The sequence below is a fragment of the Suillus discolor genome, assembly GCF_016758755.1.
Source record: "Suillus discolor strain FC423 chromosome Unknown F5147scaffold_64, whole genome shotgun sequence".
NCBI classification, from domain to species: Eukaryota; Fungi; Basidiomycota; class Agaricomycetes; order Boletales; family Suillaceae; genus Suillus; species Suillus discolor.
The window spans coordinates 12857-35869 of record NW_024541311.1 but is presented as its reverse complement, the minus strand read 5'-3'; the positions used below and the strand labels follow the sequence as shown (position 1 = coordinate 35869).

General features: G+C 47.5%; 9 protein-coding genes across 9 annotated transcripts; 4 read left to right on the top strand and 5 right to left on the bottom strand.

The window, feature by feature from the left end:
• Nucleotides 1-911: 911 nt before the first annotated feature.
• Nucleotides 912-3555, top strand: F5147DRAFT_816386 (uncharacterized protein; the record flags this gene model as incomplete). Its single annotated transcript, XM_041443573.1, has 5 exons — nucleotides 912-1198; nucleotides 1256-1815; nucleotides 1869-2093; nucleotides 2147-2775; nucleotides 2844-3555. 5 exons carry the CDS (start codon nucleotides 912-914, stop codon nucleotides 3429-3431), a joined length of 2289 nt encoding a protein of 762 aa, XP_041288613.1. The 3' UTR covers nucleotides 3432-3555.
• A 1407-nt stretch (nucleotides 3556-4962) lies between these two features.
• F5147DRAFT_583356 (small GTPase) lies at nucleotides 4963-5803 on the bottom strand (the record flags this gene model as incomplete). Its single annotated transcript, XM_041431719.1, has 4 exons — nucleotides 4963-5136; nucleotides 5193-5276; nucleotides 5333-5541; nucleotides 5599-5803. The coding sequence occupies 4 exons, from the start codon at nucleotides 5801-5803 to the stop codon at nucleotides 4963-4965; spliced, it is 672 nt and encodes a 223-aa protein (XP_041288612.1).
• Nucleotides 5804-8229: 2426 nt separating this feature from the next.
• Nucleotides 8230-8634, bottom strand: F5147DRAFT_816382 (uncharacterized protein; the record flags this gene model as incomplete). Its single annotated transcript, XM_041443572.1, has 1 exon — nucleotides 8230-8634. A coding segment is annotated over one exon (390 nt), but the record flags the coding sequence as incomplete, so codon positions are not given.
• A 1266-nt stretch (nucleotides 8635-9900) lies between these two features.
• Nucleotides 9901-11130, bottom strand: F5147DRAFT_714633 (syntaxin-like protein). Its single transcript, XM_041438484.1, has 4 exons — nucleotides 10737-11130; nucleotides 10541-10686; nucleotides 10287-10481; nucleotides 9901-10229 (listed from the first exon to the last, which is right to left on the bottom strand). Exons 1-4 carry the CDS (start codon nucleotides 10985-10987, stop codon nucleotides 10162-10164), a joined length of 660 nt encoding a protein of 219 aa, XP_041288610.1. The 5' UTR covers nucleotides 10988-11130; the 3' UTR covers nucleotides 9901-10161.
• A 295-nt stretch (nucleotides 11131-11425) lies between these two features.
• F5147DRAFT_714631 (Mss4-like protein) lies at nucleotides 11426-12475 on the top strand. The gene is made up of 3 exons (XM_041438483.1): nucleotides 11426-11745; nucleotides 11802-11940; nucleotides 11997-12475. The coding sequence occupies exons 1-3, from the start codon at nucleotides 11500-11502 to the stop codon at nucleotides 12116-12118; spliced, it is 507 nt and encodes a 168-aa protein (XP_041288609.1). The 5' UTR covers nucleotides 11426-11499; the 3' UTR covers nucleotides 12119-12475.
• Nucleotides 12476-12782: 307 nt separating this feature from the next.
• Nucleotides 12783-14152, bottom strand: F5147DRAFT_714630 (class I glutamine amidotransferase-like protein). Its single transcript, XM_041438482.1, has 5 exons — nucleotides 13938-14152; nucleotides 13782-13877; nucleotides 13616-13720; nucleotides 13425-13564; nucleotides 12783-13376 (listed from the first exon to the last, which is right to left on the bottom strand). The coding sequence occupies exons 1-5, from the start codon at nucleotides 14086-14088 to the stop codon at nucleotides 13035-13037; spliced, it is 834 nt and encodes a 277-aa protein (XP_041288608.1). The 5' UTR covers nucleotides 14089-14152; the 3' UTR covers nucleotides 12783-13034.
• Nucleotides 14153-14334: 182 nt separating this feature from the next.
• On the top strand, nucleotides 14335-15196 carry F5147DRAFT_777871 (uncharacterized protein; the record flags this gene model as incomplete). Its single annotated transcript, XM_041442044.1, has 6 exons — nucleotides 14335-14404; nucleotides 14464-14537; nucleotides 14587-14624; nucleotides 14672-14756; nucleotides 14814-15082; nucleotides 15133-15196. The coding sequence occupies 6 exons, from the start codon at nucleotides 14335-14337 to the stop codon at nucleotides 15194-15196; spliced, it is 600 nt and encodes a 199-aa protein (XP_041288607.1).
• Nucleotides 15197-17529: 2333 nt separating this feature from the next.
• Nucleotides 17530-20449, top strand: F5147DRAFT_714605 (uncharacterized protein). Its single transcript, XM_041438481.1, has 2 exons — nucleotides 17530-19153; nucleotides 19229-20449. The coding sequence occupies exons 1-2, from the start codon at nucleotides 17534-17536 to the stop codon at nucleotides 20126-20128; spliced, it is 2520 nt and encodes an 839-aa protein (XP_041288606.1). The 5' UTR covers nucleotides 17530-17533; the 3' UTR covers nucleotides 20129-20449.
• Nucleotides 20450-21046: 597 nt separating this feature from the next.
• Nucleotides 21047-22922, bottom strand: F5147DRAFT_714602 (kinase-like domain-containing protein). The gene is made up of 6 exons (XM_041438480.1): nucleotides 22584-22922; nucleotides 22408-22525; nucleotides 22224-22354; nucleotides 21694-22176; nucleotides 21424-21642; nucleotides 21047-21366 (listed from the first exon to the last, which is right to left on the bottom strand). The coding sequence occupies exons 1-6, from the start codon at nucleotides 22752-22754 to the stop codon at nucleotides 21172-21174; spliced, it is 1317 nt and encodes a 438-aa protein (XP_041288605.1). The 5' UTR covers nucleotides 22755-22922; the 3' UTR covers nucleotides 21047-21171.
• Nucleotides 22923-23013: the final 91 nt, after the last annotated feature.

The following is a 23013-nucleotide window of genomic DNA, read 5'->3' as shown; positions in this document are numbered from 1 at the left end:
TTTTGTGTGGTTTTGTTGCATTTTTTCTTTCAAATCAGGAGTAGGAGTTAACGGCAACATGTGTCGATTTTCCTTTCTGTAATACAGGCTCTTCTGTCTCTCGTGCTCGTTCGGTTATGAAAAGCTTATGATAGTATATGATACTTATGTGACCGACGGTGTTTTTCATCGCTGTCTAACGCTGTAGCATGGGTCTTACAGATGTCGCTAGTCTCCGGATTCAAGCTACTACCCTTCATCTGCTTCGACAAATGAGTGAGTTCAGACTCCTTTGATGAGGTATCGATAGCCGCGGCGGTCTGTGCTGAAGTTGGCTCCTGACTCGGACATGTTCAACTGTGAACTGTGACTTCTCTATATCGTAGTGGTGCATACGCACCAAGTCTCCAACTTCCCCCGTGCATGATTTGGGGCGGTCCCAGCAAGGAGAGCTACGGTCACGATGAACTGCGTAATCCAGATGATAATCAGTATTGGTGCATTGAGCGCAGGAATCTGTTCCTTGGCGGCTAATTATGCCGGTTATCTCTGAGGCATATCTCCCTGCTGGCGGAAATTAGGGTTCGGATGCATCTTGGAACTGTTTTTTCGCTGAGATGGTGGTGATTGTTGAAAGGATGTGACTTGAGTGAAGTGGACGGAGTACTAAGAACTCAGGATCACGTGCGCGTGTTATGAGACGCGTCGCCGGAGTTGAATATTTAATATTTGAATTGCAGGTCCACAACCGCGTGCACATCAATCCACATCGCCGGTTGAACGTTGAACAATGGTCCACAAATATTGGTCGACCAGATATAAGGCAAGCCGGCAGTAGTCGTTTTTTTATTCTCTTAATAGTTTTTTCCACCTTACCAGTTCTGTTCACAACACTCAGTCAGTATAATCATCGAACGCCTGACGTCCGAGTCATGTCCTCTGCCAGCGAGACTGGCACGTCGTCTACTCCGCCACGTGCTAATGCACCAGTTTATGATTATAGTAAAATTGAATCCATTCAACGCGATATCGAGCAGGCTAAGGAATGCAAGGCAGATGCCATGCTGCAAGCCCTCCTTCAGCGCGCTTCTTCCGCTCCCGAGACTAAACAGCCCGAGCTCCTGCAAAAGTGTCTCAAGGCAGTTCTGCCGGTTTGCAATGGACAGGCCTCCACTGCTCTTGTAAAGTCGTCTGATGTCGAGACAGCCCTCAAGGAATAGTGAGTGCTTGTTCTAACTCGCTGTTCGGGAGTTTTCATGATTATAACGATTGCAAGTATACGTCCAGGAGTTGAACACAACTTTTACGGCCCTTTCATAAGAGCCACTAATGTCGCTCTCGCATGTCTTGAAGAGATCAAGGTTGATGGGATGCGTGCCCCTGTCTCCGCCGTGGACATTATCTGTCAGCAGAACGATATGCCCATGCACCAAACCCACCAGACCGCGGAATCAATTCGGAAGCCCGACCTCGTCATTCTTCCTTTGAACAGTGCATGCGTTCCCTTCCAGGATGAGAAGGGCGGCGAGAAGGGGAAAGAGGAGGACGAACAGGAGGACGACGACCAGCGCAAAAGGAAGCGCAAGGCTCACATGGACACGAATGCAACGGAAAAGCCAAAGAATCTCCCCTGGAAAGATGTTCTAGCTTGCATCGAGTTCAAGAGAAAGACGCCAGGGAGGACGAAAGGGATCGACTCACCGCCCTGTTCGTACACAGTGAAAGACTATGTCCCCACCAAGCCAGAATATCTGCCAGTGGATCACCTTGAGGCTGAGAACCAGGCGTCAGGCTCTTCGCAGACTTCAGCAAGACAATCCGTGTCTGACGCTGCATGTAAGTAATGGTATTTAGGATTCCGAGACCAAGCTTAATCGGCCAAGCCATAGTTCTATCTTCCAGTCTTACTTCTGCACAGCCTTCCCGGGACGGGTCCAAGCGCAAGGCCACGAATACTTTGCAATCCGCCGCGAAAAAAATCAAGATGGATCCCGACGACACGGACACTGATGTGGATGCCGATTTAGATGTAACCATCCAGACGGGTCTGTACGTCGCTGAAATGTTTGCGGACAATCTGGGAGTCACTTATGTGCTGAATATTATTATTGTCGGTGAGTGAGTTCGTCTGCCGAAATTGGTCGCACTCTTACCAAAGTTTTTTCAGACGATGTAATGTGGATCTGGTATTATGATCGGCAAGGGATTATTCAATGCTCAGGCATCAACTTCATTCAAGATCTCCCGCGATTCATGGTGCTGTTGTATGCTTTACAACGCTTCAAGCTTCACGATTGGGGGAATAAGGTCTTCCTCCCAGTTCAAGTTGAGGGGAAACGATGCCACAAAATCAAAATCAAAGATGAAAAGCTTGGAGAGGTGGATCTGCTGCTTCACACTAGTCACAACAAAAGAGTGGCACGCTATGGACTGCAAGGACGGGCCACTAATGTGGTCCCTGTCGCCAGTGAAGCGCTCACGAAAAAATACGATAACCTCCAGGATGGGATGGTGGCCAAAATCTTTTGGGGAGAGGCGAGTCGCACGAGCGAACCGGAAATCTTGGACAAGGTTAATGAGATCGCGAAGGTTCACAGTTCTGTAAAAGGCCATATCCCTGAGTTGCTGTGGCACTACAAGTTTACGGATTCTACGTCCGCCATCCGAGAAGCGCTCGGCGTCCCAGACCCACCACGGGCAGTCGCGTCCTCTACATTCTCGTATTCCGCAAGCTCAAGCCAATCACGGAGCTCCACGGCAGAGAGCTTTTCGACGTGTGTTATCAATGCATACTATGTACGTGTTTCATCGCATTTATGAGGCTCCCGTTGACATAGTGTGCAGGTCACGTTACTTTGTGGAAGGAAGGGGTCTATCATCGAGATGTCAGCCCTGGAAACCTGATGTGGTACTGGCAAGACGGGAAGCGGATAGGTGTTTTAAACGACTACGATCTATCCTCATTGGCGGATGACACAGGTTCTCGAGGGAATGAATGCATAGGAACGATGCCGTTCATGGCGATCGATCTTCTCAGAGTACCGGGTCAACGAGGCGAAGTCAAACATCTATATCGCCATGATCTGGAGTCCTTTATGTGGTGCTTTGCCTGGATCTCCTTGAAAGGAGTCCGTCTATCTCAGGGATTGCTCCCTGTCGATGAATGGGCGACTTTAGATGCCAGGACATGTGCCGTCGAGAAGTCGTTTTTCCAGGGACATATAGAAGTCCCCGCACACTTGCGCAAAGATAAACTTATGTGGAAATTCCTTGTGGATTGTTTCCACGTGCTTAACACGCACGCCTTTAATCGAGTTACACAACTATACCAATCAATGAGAAAGGGAGACAAACCGACCAACTCCGAGGAATCAGAATCAGACATTGATGGTTTTCTACTGTCATTCCAGAACACTGAGAGCTGGACTGCGCTCAGAAAATCTTTGCAGTAATTTTCACTTGTTACACTACCTGGGTTCCGATACTTGCGTCAATTGCTCCTGTGTACTTTGTCTTCGGTAGGTAAACCGATCGATTAAATGGATGATAGTGATTCGTCGTTGCACAGAATGAACAGTCTGAATCGGACATTCTACCAAGATCCAATATCACATTAATGCATCACTTACTCAGAATCCACATGTACACAGCTGAGAATAGTCATTGCCGATCTTTCCAGTAACAACGGACGTCGGAGAATCCGATATCTTACAATGGCTGAGCGCTGAGCACTAAACCTCCCGATCATCCTGGCGCCAAACATATTGTTCAAGTACACGATTCCTTTCAGACACAGGATCCCAACGGGACGTACCAAGTTCTCGTGATGGACGTACTTGGATACTCGTTTATCCCCAATTGAATCGTCTTTCATCAGTGACAATGGTCGATCAGGTTATGCTGGGACTAGCATACATACTTTCACCAGGAAGGGCAGCGGTTCCTTTAGGTCCTCCAAGGACCAAGATTGTTGACCGCCATGATGAGTCTAGCCAGGAACATGATTGTTTTCAAGATACTCGATATCGACAGCGACAATACAAGGTCCTCTTGTCTGATTTTTGTTACTACATCCATACAATCAGGTAACAGCTAATCAATGTACCACGCATTTAATAGATCGACTCGTGAGACATACAGGAGTCAACCCGAGGTCCACTGGGAGTGAATACGCGTGACGAAGTGGGGTACACCTGGTGGTGCCGGTGAGCCAGATTATCATAGCCTTCAAGTCCAATTCTTAATTTCTTGTTCCTGTACACTATGCAAACAGATATCAGCGACGCCATTTTCTGCGACCAGAATCCAGATCCACGCTCCATTTAATTATTAATTGCCTTTCTGCAACTATCCTGCGGTCGAAGGATTTAAATAACAAATTACCATACGGAAGATATTAGGACATGGTGAGTGTGTATTGAGCATGGAAAAAGTACAGGGCACTGCCTCCAGGAAATACCAGGACCTAAACGAGTGTAAGAAGGCAGCCAATCAGGTGTGTTTGGTTCTGTAAATAGGTAGGTGGACGAAAATGAAAATGGGGTGATCCAAAAACAAGGTGACTTGCATGGATGACCAAGGACAAGAGCAAACGACAACATAAATGACAATGGTAATTGCGGGGATTGTGGAGGGAAATGGTGTGACTTCGGTGACTGATGTGATAAGATAAAACGACTGATCATAAGGAAAGACAACAAGGAAGATGGAGGGGAAATGGCCGAAGTCTTCCAGTTTCTGGACGTTGAATGACCTGCAAGCTACGTATGTAAAGGCATCTACATTGAGAATGTTAGTCCAGGTGTGATACAATGGAATGCCTCGGAAGATGCAGTGCATTGCCACAGCCTACGTGAACATAGATATAAACCATCTCTCCTTCAAAGCCAAGAGACGTCACATTACCTTTGTTCACCTAGTACCCGCAGAATGCAAACCCCCTTCAGTTCCACAACTTCAGTCGCCCGGGTCGATATTCGATTATTACACATCCACGTATATCAGAATGGGTTCCCCAACGCCCTCAATCTCGGGAATGACGCATTTGAGATCAAATGCCTTGGCAAGCACAATTTTGAAGATCTTTTGAACGTTTATTGACGCAGATGTCGAACAGAAGACCAGCGAGGCGTGCATCGCACGAGCAAATCGTTTTGCCTGATCAAATCAAATTAGTTACGAAATCACATCATATAGATGATGTAAAGACGTACCTGCTTGGTAATCTCCTCCTGCTCGTCTCTTGGGAACGTCGCGAACGTATCGAATTTCGTGCCAATGAGAAATGGTATAGCAGTCTGATAAAAGGAATGAGCAATGCCGTTGAACAATACCTTGCGAAATATGAATAGACCTTGTTGAATCCTCGAGCCTGACGATACCACTCCTTCACCGAATTTAGCGTTGACTTTCGAGAAAGATCGAACATGAATAGAATCGCCACAGCATCATTACAGACGAGCGGCAGCATGTTGACGAACTCTCGCTGACCACCCAAATCCCATATTGAGAATGTGATGGTGGTACGCCGGACAGAAATCGTTTTCTCCATGAAGTTGACGCCTGCGGCCCAACTCATTAGGATGGCAAAGCGCAATACGAAAAATAACGGGTCCTCACCTAGTGTCTGGATATAATCCTCATCAAAGCTGCCTTCTACATACTTGACCATGAGACTCGTCTTGCCAATCTGAGAATCTCCAACCATCCCAACTTTGATGACTACGCTATTCTTCTCTTCATTGTTCTCCAGCATTGGATGCGGGTTCTGACCACTAGGGCCAGCGATTGAAGATGAAGATACCGAAGTCGTAGGTGGTGACATTATCGATCAATGTAGAGTGGTATCCGGTAGGAAGGGATGATTTTGATACTGTGGTGACACAATACGACACTGGAATCAATGGGTAACAGGGTATCAAGATGGGAGACTGTAGGATGAATCAAAGTAGTCGGAAGAACGATAGAAAATAAAGACGCGTTCTGCCGTGCGCTGGTGAGATGTTTGATAAGCGCCTCGAGTGAGAATTGCAGGCTCACGCTCAGTACTGTACACTGAGACGCGAGCGACTCAACTTTTGCGTAGTCGCCCGTCAACAGCCAACGCAGAGAACAGACCGAGAGAATGTGGAAGTTGAAGGAAGGATGGTAGCCTTAGGTAACGTGCTGTTTGGTTTCTTCACAGCTGTGTCAGAAGTCTGTTTTCCAACTTGACAAACAGCTTCAAATTTGTTCTCCTGTTGCTACTAGTAAGGAGTTCCGAGAACCACGAGAGAGGCTATCATTTAACCATTCCCAGTCAGATTAATCGAAGGATAATATTGATTTCTTACTATTCGTATCAAGGTTGGTGTTCGACTCGTCTCACTGTTTACAACTTGGACTGAAACTGAAGCAGATTGTAGACCAGACCAAGCCAAGGATGGATGACTTGGGCCAGGTATCCAACATCCAGATGTTCTGTCTGGGAAGCCACGGGGTAGGTAGTACAAAAGTATTGACAGCTCTAGCCGCAGAGAGTGCAGACTACCTTGATTTATCCTGCTACCAGCATACGGTAGCCTACTGGGGTTGGCTTAATCTTGATACATCTATGGTGAGGGTCGTCACATGTACAGACAAGCACTGATATAATTAAGACCTAGACGTGCTTTCGTTGAACAGTTTATATATCTAGTTTCACTGGCAGAGCACGTTCTTATCAGTCTTGACTTGCACTTTAGAGATGCTCACTTGTGTTGTCCCGGCTACTATATTGCTCCAATCCGAATCAGCACCACCGAGGATAGTTGACAATATTTGTCGCGTGGCTCGCTCGCATCCAACGATCAGCTGCAGTCACACCTTCCCAAGCTGTGCAAAACGACATCATACTGGGCACATTTGCAACATTATGGGGAATCGATGACTATCATCATACCTTGTCTATCGTATATGTGGTATGTGATAGATGTTATCCTCGCATCATCCCAGTCAGCTCAGTGAACAACGGTCTTTTCTATATCTGAACCATGACGATAACAAAGGGTGACCACATACCCGTCGACGACCAGTTTGATATCCTGGGCGTAACCGAGTCGCTTGGGCGGGCAGATATGGCCACGTCTACCCCCGAATTTCGTTCATCCTCGATATGGGCGATCGTTCCTCGTGACGCGTATGAGCCACACATGAAAAGATTTTACCAGCTGCTTGGGAACGGAAGCTGGGAAGGGGAGACACGGTGTTTGGGAACATACAACATCCGTAGTGGTATACGTCGGGCTGGTCACGAACCTAACATTTATCTTGTAGACATTGGGTACCCGGTGGCTCTCACACGCGAAATACATGGAACATTGGGCATAATGATCCAAGCCATCAAAATGTATCTCTGAGTTGGGTTCCCTTTACATCACACCCTCGATTCATACCAGCACTGGACGTCGGACACTACTAAGTGTACTTTTATCGTGGATGAATTGAAGTACCCCTGACCCATTGATTTGGAGTTGTCGTGTAACAATCATATACCCATTGGCATGCCACATGGATTTATGTGAGAATTTGAAAATTATCGGACTTGGGGGTGAACTTACAACTGGCTTATGGACTCCAAAGTTACACAACTTCTAGAAACTGCCAGGAGAATTTTGAAGGGTAAGTAACTCTGGTTACCACAGTAGTTTCAAAAAGAGGGGGCTTCTCTCATACCTAAGACCTGATTGCTCACCACTACACAACCCTGTTCTTGACTCACCGTCTGCTAGTAAACCATGCCAACACTCACCATTGTCGACTGGCTGGACCTATGTCTTGCTAGGGTCGAAGTGTATGTAGTAAAGCAAGTGTTCGGCAAGAAGAACCCTGCACCACATCCCCCGGGATGGCCTCTCGTGTGGAACATTACTGACATGCCTGATGTCAAGCCCTGGCTCACCTTCGCTAAGTGGGGCAAAAAGTACGGTGAGTACTCCTTGTTTTTCCCAAGTCGTTTGTTTCAATAGCTGCGTGTATGTGATATAAGTATTGCATGTGGCACTACTTGATCAGCACGGTGCTAACTTAGAATGGCACTAGGAACTAGCCATATTGTAGATGCAGGCTGCGTCCCGGTGGAGCTAAAAACTCACATCACAAACATCATTAGGGCTGATACTGCCGACCGGGTGGGTCATTTACAGAATTTACATTAACTAATCGTAAATTCCCCCAGTTAAAGAGACTTTTTGCGTTCTCGCATAATATTGCAATGGTAAATGCCAGGAATGAGGCGGCGCGGCTTAACTACCTTAGCACAGTTCTCCCACTCCGCTCTGGAAATTGACCTTGCCATTTCATTTCGTGCCTGATCCTAAGGATGAGGCTTGCTATGACAATCATTCTCCCCATCAGCACTACCACTGCAATCGCTTTCAACGCAGGTATGTTTAAAACCCTTGAGCGTCTAACCAACGAAGACAGCGATCCGTGCAATATGAGCTGGCCAATTGACAGCAGAGCAGCTCTCACGTAAAATGGATGACAGACGACCCCGTATGGTCCATTTGTGACAAGCTGGTGTCCTTTGCGGACACTGAGCTTGAATGTGAAAAAATAATCAAGGATGTGAAAACACCACCAGCGGAGGAATCCCCCAATGACAGTGAGCGCAGTGCCAAAAAGGAGAGGGGAAGTGTCGGTCACGTCTTGAATCACTCGAAGTGAGCGAATTATCGTTTGTAATCCGTTGGGGAAAATGTTGGGGTCTACAGCGTGCGAGGTAGTGATAGCTAGTTCTGTGAAAGCAATAGCCCAGATTATTGCCTGATAGTTTCATTAGAGATAATTGTGGAATACTAATGATCAGCTGCCTTTGTCATTGGTAGCCCGTAGTTGGCATCCTGAAGAAGAATCCACTCTATGAAGTTCTTGTTGACAACATCGTCACTCGCGGGAACATGGGGAGGCATGAACGCTACGTGCATCGCAATAGGGGGCGAGTAGTATTTTGAAAAGGGACTCCATCTTCCCGAAGAACGCTCGACCTTCGTGAACGCTTTTATTCGCGAAATTCGCATCAAGGGTTGAAATTCAGATAGTCAATCCCCGCGCAATCACAGGTAGAAGGTGTGAACTAGGAATTTTTTTGAGGAGTCCAAAAACTCAGCGGGGAAGACACTGTGACAAGAAACACCATGTTGAGATGATCAAAACATCGTTCCAAATGGTTGCTCATGAAGCGGCTTTTGTATCCATGGTTCAGATTGGTAGTAAGAATAAAGAGAAACTCTTACCGATTGGAGAATCTGAGGTTTCGACATCTGCGCAGACTGCGTAGTAGTCTAATTTGATCACTGCCACGTCGCTCATGCGTAGATATTGAGGTTAGAGACAGCTGAAAATGGGGGCAGTCATAATACCCGTCACAATCTTCCCGCAGGGAGGACTGTGACCACCGTCGGGTTGAGGGCGTCGTAATCGCCATACTTTGAGTCGAGTAGTGACGCCAAGTCAAGATACGAACCCATATTCCTTAGTCCAAAGCTGCTAGGACATACCAACTTTTACTGTCAGCATGCAGCCGACAAACAAATAAGAACTGAGTTAACGTACGAAGTATCCCGGATGACGACGTACCATGCTATGAAGACGGATGTCACTGCTGGCAGCTGCATGTATATAGATATGATTGAGTCACAGCGCACGATGACGGAATTCGATGAAAAGCAAGGAAAATATTCATCATCAAATTGAATCATTATCAGGAAGTTCGGTGAGTCCCGGCGACTCTCAGATTTGTCTCGGATCTGTTTAATTTCGGAATGGCAAGATAGAACCGGTCACTACCAATCACTACCAACCTGAATCTTGATGCATACGACTCGGATCAAGTAGTCTTATTTAGCAGACAAGTCACCACATAGTCGGTGTCAATCTCAAGGATTAGACACAGTGGGTGGTCCCCAACTGTCACTTGCTCTAAGATTGTTACCGCATCAACACCTATAGTTACAGGTGTTCCATCGTACGTGGGCTGGATTGCTGCCGCTTATGAGAGCAGTTACATTTTGACATTACCCTTGACAAGTCTGTCAACGCCTAGGTCTGAGCAAGCGATATGAGAAAAATATTAACACAAAGGTATCATACTGCCAGCAGATGGAAAGTCCCTTTCAATAAGTCTTACCGTAGGATGTGCGCGATACATGAATATGGCTCCCATCAGGTCTTAAACACTACAATGAGGATGAGTAGTATTAGTATGAGAAGAGCAATTGTGACTGTAGAGCCTAAACCAAATAAATGAGCAAACTGGACGTTCGTAGGTCATCAATGATGGGAGTTACCATTTCGTCTCGCGCCTTGAGCAACACGTTCAAGTTTGCGCCTCGCATTGGACATGCGGGCACCGGTACCGTCGAGCTCAGTGTCTAGGGCATCAAGAAGTCCCGTATGTACCTCGAGCTCGTCGCCTATCTGGAGCGAAATGTGATGCTGTCGACCAATCGAAGAAGAAAGGTGGTCAAGGTGAGCATCTTGCGCTAGTGAATCAAATGTTATAAACCATATGTTAGGTTTTGGCGGCGAACATAAGCCTTACCATCCATTATCTGCCTCTGTTGCATCAAAATGCCATTTTCATCTGGATCCAGCGAAGGGTCGTCCGTGTATGGTTCGTAGGTTGTCTCAGGACTCGGAACACGTTCAGCTAGAGGTGGGGGTGACGGTGGCATCGGAGGGGGTATACTGGCATGAGATTTGAGAACACATTTACAATCACGCAAGGCACAACACACGTATGTAATCCAGCCTTCTCTGCTGCTGCTTCCCCAAACATACCGCGCAGCCGTTCGTAGTGTGCTCTAAGGCTTTCCGCAGCTTCATCATCGGAAGTGGTGCGGAGGGCTATGACACCATCCCTAATCTTATGTAAATTGGTTGATATTGTTTGCAGATGTAGAGTGGGATGGGAGGCCTGGAGGCGCTGCCGTTCGAGCAGGAGAGAAAGTGTTGAGGTCGCAAGAGATGTCAGTTTCGCAGCGGACATGGTTCGTATACAGAGGTGGGACTCCGGGGCCCCTCGAGCGAAGAGGATGAATGGGTGCTGAGAAGGAAGAGAAACTTTGAAGGAGCTCCCTGAGAGTATGAGAGCTGCCGATATTGCAAAGTTTCGCAGCCCTGAGATGGGAGTTGGGCAATTTGCCGAGGGCCTGCCCGCCGCCACGGGTCACATGTCGTATCACGTGAAAGAAAAACGCGTCCTGAAGCGATTAAGCATCTCACCTTCATAAACGGAGTGGATACGCACCAGCGACGTGAGAGCTGCCAAGAGGCTTTTATCAATGAAGCTCTGTTTATGCATGAAATATACATGTAGCGTGATTGTATCAGCGAATCATAGCATCTTATCTTATCTTATCAACATCAATGATCAGGTGATCATACTAGGCATTGCTGAGCAAACAAATATAAATTCATTCATTCTACCAAGTTACCAAGGTCCAACCCTTCAAGTTACTTAGTGCAATCTCCAACACGCGAGCTTGACACGCAACCATCATGTCAAATCAGTCTATACATCCCAGTGCTCTGGCAGCATTACAACGCCCTTCGAATACTGGAGACCGCTCCACAATCCGTAAACTATCTGATTTCGATCAAGGCGTGCTTGCGGTTTTTACATCGCACGATAAGAATCTTGGAGAATTGACACATAGATTCGACCTTCTTTGTCCCCGTAACGGATGCGGTAGCGTAATCTTGAAAGCGGGCATCGGCCGATGGGTAGAACGTGATAGTGTCGAGGTCCGACTCGTTTCTGATTAATCCATACTATCGATGTCACTCAGCGATGTCGTTAGCTCGATACCGCACAGGAGTCTCTTCACCCAGACCTGCCAGCATTGCCAGCTCCACCTGCTACTGCGCACTGGTGGTTGGTGACTCCGAATATGATGGAATTTGAGAACATTGGTTTTACAAGGCCTGTCCAGAAAGACGGTTAGTGTAATGCTGGACTCCATTCCTATTCACCTTCCCTAACAACGGAATGCTAGCAGTTGCAGCAAAAAAGCTCAAGTTCCTGATATGCGCAGAATGTGACCTTGGTCCATTGGGATGGTGCGAAGAAGGGGGCAATGAATTCTGGCTAGCTTGTTCGCGGGTGGGATATCGCTAAGTCACAATTATTTGTGGCTGCGCGTATTTACAGGCTGATACTGAACAACTTCAAGTCACGAAGCCAGCTAAAGAAATAACAACTAGATATGTAGCAACAAACTGGGATCTGCCAGTGCTGACTCGACTTCGAGGTGGCACCTCGGAAAGCTTGACTCTTGCTACGTTCAAATACGTCTGCCCTCGGGTCGCTCAAGAGATAATGAAATGAGCTTAGGCATGAAAGACCTCGACATGTCTATTGAATCTCTCGAGCGGTTTCGTAGAGCCACGATGCATATCACATCGATCGATACTCGAAGTTCGAAGCTAAATTCATACTCTGTCTGTTCTTCTCCATCGTATTAAAGCTCAGGCGGTTTCTTTTTTTCTCTTTTTTTTCTTTTTTACAGAACGTTAAAAGAGAAGAAAAAAAAGAAAAAAAGCCCCCAGAAAGCCACTTTGTCTCATAGCACCCGTATGCTATGGTCCTTTGATCATGCATTCGGTTAGACAGGCAGGGGCAAGTGCACCAGCATTTGGATGATGACCGTTGGTTCGATACCTACAACATCCCATGTCTCCTCATGATCCCTGCCTCACCCATTGTCCCTCTGTATCATACCACGAATAGTCGTAAATGATAAGTGGACCGGGATTACAGTACCATCATGCCACAACTGCACATAAGGAACACAGATTATTATAGGGTCTAACATATGACATCGCCCCAACAAACAATAACGAGGAACCAAAAAAGGACAAGTCCCCACCCCGTGAACTGGCTCTGACGAGAAATGAACAGTGTAAATGACAAGTAGATATGACCCTCCAAAGCAACCTGAACTTGTACAGGCCCGATATACCAGGACCTATGACATTGAATGAGTTCTTGATACATTCCATTGCATGCTAGTGATGGCTTCAGGATACATTGCTCATTCTACTCCCATGACACCCCATATCGCCTTTCCAACAACCGCAATTCCATCATTTTGATTGCCTGCACGACTCTGACCGTCATCAAAAATTTCGGGACCCAAGAGTCCTCGCCGCACGCCGAGGAGTAAACGCATTATAGACTCTGTGAATTCGGGGTGGCCTTGACTGGTGAGAATATGAATATCGGTCAGGCGGAAATTAGAGTGCGGTGCGTCCCTTAGGGAGTCTGACTGTGAAAAGAGAACCATCCCGTGAATCGGCGATTGGTTAGACGATGCAAGAACATGGAATGATGGCGGCTTGGTGGGAACATGGTCGCGATTCATTAATTGTATGTTCTCGAGAAAGGATTAGTACGATAGCAATTGAAGATAAAGATTTCTAACCAATACGCCAGATTCGACGCCATACACTCTCTTTCCGAGTTCAGTCAATTGGAGTTTTGTCGCAGAAACTTCGAAACGAGTGTTGCGAACACATGTCCCGCCCATGGCAAGCGCGACGATCTGATGTCCAAAGCATATGCCTGTTAAACGATTATCAGTCCTTGTAGACTGTATGAAATGTATTCATCGACCAAAAATCTTTATCCGCGGTTTCTCTGTCGCGATAACCCTCACGTACTCAATCAACTTTTTCATCCATTCTCTACCTGGTTGTTCATATTCGTGGGCAGTATGTGCTGTGCATGACAGGAGAAAGATTAATACTCATGGAATACACATGAATATGTTTCCACGCACCAGCGCCGGTTATTAGTATTGCATCGTAGTCGTCCTCTTTAGGGTAAACCTGCACGCGCACGTCGAAAGGCTCAAGTGTGAACGTCGTTTGTGAGTCTGGGTCAGTGGTGTGAAATCGAGCCTTGTAGCAAAATCGGAAATAAATGTACAACGAACCAACTGAATGAGTCTCATTGATGGGCTTCAATGATTCTTCTAGCAAGGTTCCGAAGATCCTTGTGTAGTCCCCGTGCTGCTCCCGGACGGGATCAGCGGGTACATCGCATATGAGCAGTGCGATGCGGCGATGTGTTCCCGGCTGATACATTGCAAAAACAAAGGGGAGGCGCTGATACTGAGAGAAGTATTTGATTAGTGTTACATCGTTATCAATGATTACTGATACTTGTCATATGTTACAGCCCGTTGGGATGTCGAGTGACTCGGACCGCTTCGGACCAGGTTCCACCCGGATTCCGATGGTAAAACGAACACTGCCACTGACAGCGCATTAAAGCTTTCACTTCAATCCGTTTCAAAGTTCTCGCAGCATCATCATCCGTGGTTTCTTTCAATGAGCGAGGTTGTAAACGCTATCGTCGCTTTTGCAGTCATTGTTATCATCTTCCGATGGGCAACTTCATGTAAGTAACGAGCTATTGATCCCACTAATATGTCCGCTTCTAACAAGTTTCTACGGCAGCCAGCGACTCTTCCAGTAGGAGGTCAGCATCTTCAACTCTTGGTTTCAGGCCAAAGAATGTGACGCAGGAAATGGTTGGGCTGGAACTTTATACCAGTCATCATGCTGAATCCCTCCTCGCAGGTTAACCAGATACATTCCATGTTTCCAACCATACCACAGTATGTTCGTGTTTAACTGCAGAATTTCTCGCTTACTATTGTCACAGAGATAATATTCGTTATGACTTGCTGAGGACAGGGAGCGTTGAGATCACCTCGAATAAAATTCTGGAGCGTGGATATCTTGATGCGGTGTGTAAATATCTCACTTGATGTCAGTTTTATGCATTCGAGCACCCTCTTTTATAGCCACCTCCAGCATATTTCACTGTCTATTCTCGCACAGAGGTTCCCCCGCAACCTCGGCAAGTTGGTCCTCAAGGGCAATCGACAGGTTTAGCACCAACCCCGAAAGAGAACCTTATATCTCGTTACAAGCTACAGGATCGAACGCTATCCTCCACTTTCTCACCCGAAGATCATCTTGCCTTCAGCAAGGCTAACTGGGAGGATTCATCGGAGAAGCGCGAGGCTAGTTTGCAGGAAAGGAAAGCACAGATGATTTTGGCCGCCAGACAGTGCGTCTCTATCCTTGAATCAATGCCCTTGATTAATTAATTATTATCAGACGATTGCTGGCACAGCAAACTCGGAAAGAAGAGACAGACGCGGCACCAGGTTCTTCGTCGTAATAAACATCTCATCCTTGCAACAATTACTCAGATGCCGTGATTCCTTGCATAATAAGCGTTACCAAATGCTCTGTACTTATTGTTGCTGTTTTGTTCATACATCCCATGTCTCATCAGATCCTGGACCGCCCGTCATCATTTGCAATTCTTTCCTCTGCATGATCCGACAACAATGTGATACAATACCTGTTCATTCCTATTCACCGTATCTTTTAGAGCTTAGCGCTTATCCCTGGCATGATCAATAGAAGGCTGGGTTTTCAAACGCTCAGTGGTTTGAAATTGCCACTGCCGGTGAGTAACAGTGCCTCACATTTGATTAACCCACAAAAAGTCATCTCTAGCTGCTCACGGCTGCATCATGCGGTACGACAACCATGTTCATGTCATAACCTGACTGATGGCTGATGATATTATTGCCTTGGCGGTCTGAGAAAACTAAATATATTTAACCATACCTTGGGATACCTGCTCAAATGGATAACAGCGATGCGGACTTACATAGACTGGTAATGACTCGTGAGCGCTTGAGCGCTAAGCTCACACCAGCACATAAAATTTCGACAGATTCTCGGGATGCGGTCGCCACTTTTAACTTAGGCACCTAGTACGAACCTGATTGCGAGCTGTAGTATACACCAAATTGTCACATATATACGTGGTTCGCAACCAGATCTGTATACTGTTCACCTGCGTATCTTGTTATCCCAGCTCATAATCAATTAAAGGTAACGGGCAATTCCATCATCTGGAGGTGTCATCAATGAATAATAGTAAATCAACAAGCCGGGCTTCCGCTTGTTCCTGCCGTCTCGCTTGAAAACATTCTTACTGTGGGTCGTACACCGTTCCGAGTCTGTCGATGAGTCGGCGTGGCAGGTGATATAAAAGGCAAGGACATTAGCACGATGTCGGACCTGTGATTTTCGGCCGATGCCATATTACGGGTCTCGCTCATACACTGACCTGCTACGCAAACAGAACAATAGTTTGGGTGAGAGAATTTCTATACTTATATACCGCAACAAATAAAGGAAACCGCTAAGATGGGATGCCCTGCGGGCTATCCCGGGACCCGGGGGTTAGTGTACGAGGTAAGAAGAATAAGTATAGTGGGAATAACTGAAGCAATTATCTACTTAACAGACTCCAGAGTACTGAGTGCACGTGAGGGAGTGGACATCACGATCGGTGAGTAGACTTGCCCGATGGACTCCTGCCCGAACAACTTTGACTTCCATTTTGATCAGGCTTCCATTGGAGAGCAATCTCCACGCTCGAGCCATGGTGCTGACTGTGCGCATTCACTGTCAGTGAATTCTTCCTCGATGCTACCCTCAAAATCTTGAGATATGTACGTTGTTGCTGGCCTCGCATTCAGGATCGTCATGACATGAGAAACTACTATTAGGTTTTGACTCAGTCACTGGGAATGTCAAATGCATGTACGATGTACGTAACACTACACCATCATGAGGCTAGCCGCTAGTGGCAAATGTTAGCTTGGTTCACGACCAAGGTGAGACGCAATCACGACTTTTTCAGGACACTGTCCGCGTTAAAGACGGAAACGATTTAGTGACTCGGGCTGCCGGGCGCAAAAGAATGCTCCGCGCAGTCCTAGATTACTCTAGATCAAGTCAAACATGGTTCAAGTGCTCACCGGCACCTGCCACGCCTACGACCTCGGGTTGGTTATGTTCAGTAATCTCCGTTCGCACGATGCAAACAATCGAGGAAGTAATCGACTTTCAACAGGTAGCTTAAGAGGTCGATAAGAACACCGGTACCGGTCGTTCTTAACACGTGATAACCTCGTGCTTGGATGATACGGCATCGCGATTCGCATTTCAGACAAGCGTGAGGGAAGCATTGGTTCATAGCGACAGGGGTTATCAAATCGGTTCTGATTGTTGGGCCAACCTTGGACATGAGGTGAAAGCGCCAGGGCCGTCCGTGTGCAAGGTCGTTTTCCGCTCCGCATGTGATCCAGTTGTTGAACATTTCCGCCATGTCATATGCTCGGTGAACACATGGCAATCCGATACCTGCTTGACGACATGCATATTCATACCTTCCAGGTCATTGTCGTGCTTCTCCTTTTAACCTGATTAACTTTTTAAAGTTCCGAGTAGTTTCCATAGAAAGCTGCACCGTGTGATTGTTGCTTGCTGTGTGCGATGATAGTGCGACAATACTCAATGTGCTGCACATGCAGAGGCTCGGAGGTGCACGGCACTGCAACATAGATAATAATAAAAAAGGGGATCATTTATTTATAGAATACCGTAATCGGAGACTGAAATTGTGAAATTGTTATGGCAGATTAGTTTGACAATGTTCTGTTCGTTCGTTGTCGTTATGGATGAGGGTGAGCGAGAGCACGTACACAGCTGGTTACTCGCCGAGGACAACGCGCGCATCGCTATACTCACTGTCTCTTCTCTCGCTCTCGCTGTTGCATCCATCCTCCTCTGGCGGGCAAAGCAGGTGGAGAACAATCCCGGGAACGACCACGGACCCAACTCCAAACAGGCCCGTTCTGCTCAATCCATCATCACCGCCGCTCTCTCTACTTTTCATATCGCCAGTAACACTCCTGGTGAGTGTGACATGACCGAACCAGAACACTCCAACACTCCTCAAACATCATCTACATCTACCGACATGGAGCAGAAAGCTTCTCGGTCCAAGGAGCGACGCAGAAGGGGAAAAATTCCGCATAAGGAACTTCTCAAGAACGGGAAGAAGGCAAAGTCTACACCCAAGACCTTACAGCCCAAAACACCCGTTCATCAAGATAACAGCGGTAGCGATTCTCCGATGTTCGAGTCAGAGTTCAAGTCGACCGCAAGTAACGATAATATCGCGCCAGTCGCGCCATCCACTTATTGTTTCCTTTCACCTTCTCAAGACTCTCCTGAAGAGAGTCTGGTATCACATCTGAGCGTAGAGTCCCCGCCAGCGGTTGAACCACACGAGGACCGCCTGCTACCTGCTTGCGTGTCAGCATCCAGTTCTGAGCCAGCATCGGTTTCGCGTCATGTCACGTCCAATGATCTCACCATGCGTACTTCACGCTCTGAACACACGCACCTTCATGGCACCGCTGACAACATCCATCCTGCTGGCAGCCCCTGTCACGACGATTCCCCCTCCTCCATGCTAGAATCATCTTCCCCACCCACCTCCGCAGAAGAACACGACAGCCATGAAATTCCATCCTCATTCACTTCTTACCCTCAATCTCGTTCTATGCCACTCCGTGTATCTATATCTACCCACACGTTGGATTTGGACGGACAATCACAGGCATACAGGGCAGGCGCTTACACCAAGCCTCCACGATTAATGCCAAAGCACCGTGGAGCTGACAAGTCCAATGGTAGTTGTGTGATTTCAGCCTCTATCTCGCACAATACCCCCTTGGCATCGTCATCTGCCTCTCACTGCTCCTCTCCCGCACGAATCATGTTATCCACCTCTGCATGCGCATCCAGTTCCCCATCACACCCGAATCTGGGATTGAGTATTGAACCGACCCCATCTCCCTCTGGCTCTTCCCCTCAACTTGCTCCTTCACCAACACTTCCACATGTCACATTTCCTACTTTGAACCCTCTCCAGGCGTCTCCTAATGATCACACACATACCCATTCGAGCATAGTTGAAAGTCCTATTATGAATGGACAGAAAGTCGCGGGTCCGCCAATACCAACTACCTCGCGAGGCTCGACGCCTCCACCAGGAGTATCTGTTCATACTGTTCATATAGGCTCGCCTACTGGCCCATTACGTGCTCAAACCCAGCTCGCGTCCATGCGTGGTGCACTCGAGGCTGCGAGACTACGAGAAGAGAAAGCTCGTACAGAGGCTGAACGTGTGGGGAAGGAAAATGAAGAGCTAAAGTGGCGATGGAATGAAGATACGATGGCTTGGAGGAGGAGGGAAGGTGAAGTGAGTATCTACTCTTCACCGAGCCTATTATGCGGCGGTATTCGTTATTATCGTTTCACTGACCGTATTCCTCAGTTACAAGCTCAAGTCCATCACCTTATGCAGCAGCTTCAGGCAGCATACTCTATCCTTACAACTTTACAAGCTCAATCTCCATCATCATCATACTCCTCTCCCACATCACCATCCCCACGCCTGCAACCTCACAGCCCCAATATCTCTCACAATGGCCTTCCCTCACATTTCAGCCACAATCCACCTGCACACGTTCAAGCACTCCTTGCATCATCCTACCACCCATACCCCGGCTTTCCAGGTACCTATGGAGGTGCAGGGATGACGCCTTTATTCTCCGGTCTGAGAATGACCATGAATCCGGGAAGCAGCGTGAGGAACGGTGGTGGCAAAGGCCAATATACCCCTGACACGACTTCCTCGGCGGGGTCATCGCCATCACGTGGAAGGCGACGACGGCGCAATTCGGCATCTTCATCTGCTCAAGAGAATAGTAGTGAAGACGTGAGCATCAGCGAAACCGAGGGAGACCAAGAGGATATGTGGCAGAATAGTATATTGGCCGATGCGATTCTAAAGCGCCCTGAAAGCCTGCGTGTGCCTAGCCAAGGGAGTCTTCGATCTGATGGGCGCATGAGCGCTACAGGGAGCGGGACGAGTGGGAAAGAGGACGCAGGACGTGTGCCTAGCAGGATGAGCGAGAGATCAGATGCCTCTGCGAGCGGAGGCAGTTACGGGGTGCTGAGTATGTCGAGTTTGTCATCGGGTAAGAGCGAAGACGAGACGAGTGGCCTCATCGCAGAGGGCGATCTTACTCTGCCAGAAGTGACTGGAGGTACTAACGCTGGCAGCGAGGGAATGTCAGATCCTGACGTACCTACGCAAGATGGCTCGTTCTTGGACCCATCAACTCCCGCTCCTGCCAAAGGCGCTCAACAACAACCGGAGGTCGGATTTTGACTTATAACGTATTGTATCCCCCCTCTGCACCCCCACGTTTTCTTCCACCACTTTCGTTACTTTTATACGATACGATCGATCCATAGGGACTTGGAATTTGGATGTCGAGTCTGTATAATAAGGTATATCTTCAGATTATTGTCTTAATACACGTTGCGTGGTTCAGCCTTCGGTTGCGTTGACGCTTGAGGGCCATGGTATAATATATATTTTGCTTACGTACTGACGGCGTAATTAGCTCAAACTAGTTGGTACATAGAACAGAACCGACGACCTAGTTGTCCCAAGCTTCTTATACATAGATATACCAAGTTTAAAGGACGTACAGGGTTTGGAGCACCTGGGTTTACTACATGGCTGGTGTCCAGATTTAATGCAAACGACTATCCTGATAACTCGAATTGATTATGGGCTGTATTGCTAGGCCGGGGTCGAAGCACCAACTACAGACCGTTCTAACCTCTGCTTCAAGTAGAAGAAGACATCGGAGCAGTATTAGTTGAGGTTATGATGAGAACACTTGCAGAATATTTGCGCGATGATGACTGGTGGAGAGTGAGAGCGACGGGGAAAAGGAGATGAGCGTAAAGAAGAAAGAGAGAATGAGGCGCCGATTCTCAGGTCAAGTCCTTTTGACTGGGATTAACTCGGATGTGTGCTAGCGCTTCAATAGAATAGAAGCACACATGTGGAGAATCTTCATATGACCGCTTACAGAGGCCATGTTTCACGCGTCCGCGTCAACGTTCGCAAGTTCGCGACCCGCTCGAAACGGCCACTTATTCTGTTCATGCAGTGCCGCGCGTTGCTGATATTTCTGTACAGTACCTGTTTGTGATGGGTAAGAATACTTTAAGAACTCGTACTTATGTCATTCGGTGAGTTGACATATCCGCCTGTTTTTGATCACATCACTAGCCAGGTGGCAGTAGTCACACGAGCATTCATAAAATAGATACCATCCCTACATATGTTAGATGATAGTATAATTAACGACGAAATAAACATGACATGCATGATAGTCGGTTCAGCTAGATAGGTAATTATTTCTGGGCCATCCGACCTGCGGTGCACAACTGGTCCGCAAAATTAGGTAATTGTTTTCTGGGCAGACGGTCATCCCACTCGCGGTGCACAGCTGGTAGACAAAGTTTGAGTCCAGGAATGTGATGCGGGGGCGGAAGGCCCTTGTTTAACCACGTCTGGGTGGGCGCAGGCGCTTCAGGGATCCAAGGGGCCTATATTATCTATCCGTCAGACATACCGAATATGTTTGCTTACACGAGGGGACATACCATGTAGTTTCCAGCATCCAATTTATCAAAATCAATATTGTCGAGCCATGGGTGGTCGAGAACGGATCCCTTAATACCCAGACGATCTTCCGCCGTCGTGGTTAAAAGTCCTGCAACAATGGACTTGAGGGATGCGCTCACGCGGAGGCCCTTGGGCCACTTGTACTTCCCCGAGGAGATCCTCTTATATATTTTGTTTTCGTCCGTACCGAAGAATGGCTGGAAGTAATATAAGAAAGGTCTCATGGGGCAGGAATCACTGGTACTGACCGTTCTCTTCGTGAGCATTTCGTACAAAGTGACGCCTGCTGCCCACCAGTCGACACTGTATCCTATCATGTGTTGGTAACATAAGGTCTCAGGAGCCATGTAAAGCGGTGTCCCGATCATTAGCCAATCTGTGATTGGTCCGTTGTCAATCTTATCTAAACGGGCGTATCCAAAGTCTGCGATGGCCAAGTACCCATCCGGTCTAACAAGGATATTTGCTGGTTTGAAATCTCGATGAATAATTCCCTCGCCATGGAGGAAATAAAGCCCAGACACGATATTGGCGAAGTAGAACCGGGCAGTGGCAGCATCAAAAGGGCCGCGCGTTTGGATGACGTCGTAGAAACACCCGCTCGGTATAAACTCGAGCATAAGGTAAAGGTTCAATTCATCTTTGAAGACGCCTATGACACCATTCACCCAGGGACTCCAGGGCAAAGCCGATAGGTGCATCCTCTCTGCATGAGTGTCCGCAGGGTATTTCTGGTTGCAAGGTTATAGTTGCAAATATGATGTAGCAGTGTACATACCTGATGTGTGAATTTCGTCCTTTCCTTGGAAAGGACCTTGACTGCAAATAATGATCCTGGCCGTGCCAGTTTCCCTAGGTTGGGTTGATCACGCACTTGTACGAGCAGTACATGACCATAAGCTCCGTCGCCTACATCGAGTGAGACAAATTTAACTCTCGATTCAGAAATAGCGATGTCATACCTAATGTGCGAATACATTCGAAACCGTCCAAGGGAGGTGCGGGTGGGCGAGGGTCTACTACATCGGGTGGTAAGAGGCCACCGGTATAACCAGGTAACCCATGGACGGTGATGCATGGCTATAAACAACAGTCAATGAGCATGTTATGAATCAGAAGAGCACCAGGGAGTACAGACTGGTTTAGGATCATAATCCGAAGCACCTCGAGTCTTGGATGCTTTGAGAATATGCTTGCGAGCATGGATACCTTTGGAGGGGGCGGCATTTGCTTTGGGGGATCGAGAGGGATGTTTTGTAGCCCGCGAACTTTCAGACGGGTTAGTTGATGAGGGAGTTGGGTATCGCATTCTGATTCTGATGGTAATAGATATTTCGTGAAGCTTGCGAGCGACAAGATCGTTGAACTGGGATGAAACACTCAAGGTTGCGAAACCCAGACTTCAGACATGGCCAATAAATATTGTAATGGGGGCAACGGTAACTCCACACCATGGTCTATTGTTCCACAAAAAGGTGTGGTAGCAGGTCAAAGCTTCGAATTTCGAAAGCGGAGTGTTTAACTAACCCAGCGCGTTTGTTTGGCGCTTGTTGTGCGTGTTGCGGCTG

Excerpts from the sequence above, each read along its gene's own strand:
- F5147DRAFT_714633 (XM_041438484.1), bottom strand. The coding sequence starts at position 10,987 with ATGTCCGCTGCGAAACTGACATCTCTTGCGACCTCAACACTTTCTCTC. Across the intron at positions 10,687-10,736 it reads GAGAAGGCTGGATTACATAC|TATACCCCCTCCGATGCCAC; the intron begins GTGTGTTGTGCC and ends ATCTCATGCCAG. Across the intron at positions 10,482-10,540 it reads ACAGAGGCAGATAATGGATG|CGCAAGATGCTCACCTTGAC; the intron begins GTAAGGCTTATG and ends TTGATTCACTAG.
- F5147DRAFT_714631 (XM_041438483.1), top strand. The coding sequence starts at position 11,500 with ATGTCAAATCAGTCTATACATCCCAGTGCTCTGGCAGCATTACAACGC. Across the intron at positions 11,746-11,801 it reads TAGAACGTGATAGTGTCGAG|CTCGATACCGCACAGGAGTC; the intron begins GTCCGACTCGTT and ends CGATGTCGTTAG. Across the intron at positions 11,941-11,996 it reads AAGGCCTGTCCAGAAAGACG|CAGTTGCAGCAAAAAAGCTC; the intron begins GTTAGTGTAATG and ends ACGGAATGCTAG.
- F5147DRAFT_714630 (XM_041438482.1), bottom strand. The coding sequence starts at position 14,088 with ATGTATCAGCCGGGAACACATCGCCGCATCGCACTGCTCATATGCGAT. Across the intron at positions 13,878-13,937 it reads CAATGAGACTCATTCAGTTG|ACTCACAAACGACGTTCACA; the intron begins GTTCGTTGTACA and ends CCACTGACCCAG. Across the intron at positions 13,377-13,424 it reads GCGTCGAATCTGGCGTATTG|AACATACAATTAATGAATCG; the intron begins GTTAGAAATCTT and ends TCCTTTCTCGAG.
- F5147DRAFT_714605 (XM_041438481.1), top strand. The coding sequence starts at position 17,534 with ATGTTCTGTTCGTTCGTTGTCGTTATGGATGAGGGTGAGCGAGAGCAC. Across the intron at positions 19,154-19,228 it reads GGAGGAGGAGGGAAGGTGAA|TTACAAGCTCAAGTCCATCA; the intron begins GTGAGTATCTAC and ends CGTATTCCTCAG.
- F5147DRAFT_714602 (XM_041438480.1), bottom strand. The coding sequence starts at position 22,754 with ATGCGATACCCAACTCCCTCATCAACTAACCCGTCTGAAAGTTCGCGG. Across the intron at positions 22,355-22,407 it reads CGAATGTATTCGCACATTAG|GCGACGGAGCTTATGGTCAT; the intron begins GTATGACATCGC and ends CACTCGATGTAG. Across the intron at positions 21,367-21,423 it reads TGGATGCTGGAAACTACATG|GCCCCTTGGATCCCTGAAGC; the intron begins GTATGTCCCCTC and ends TAGATAATATAG.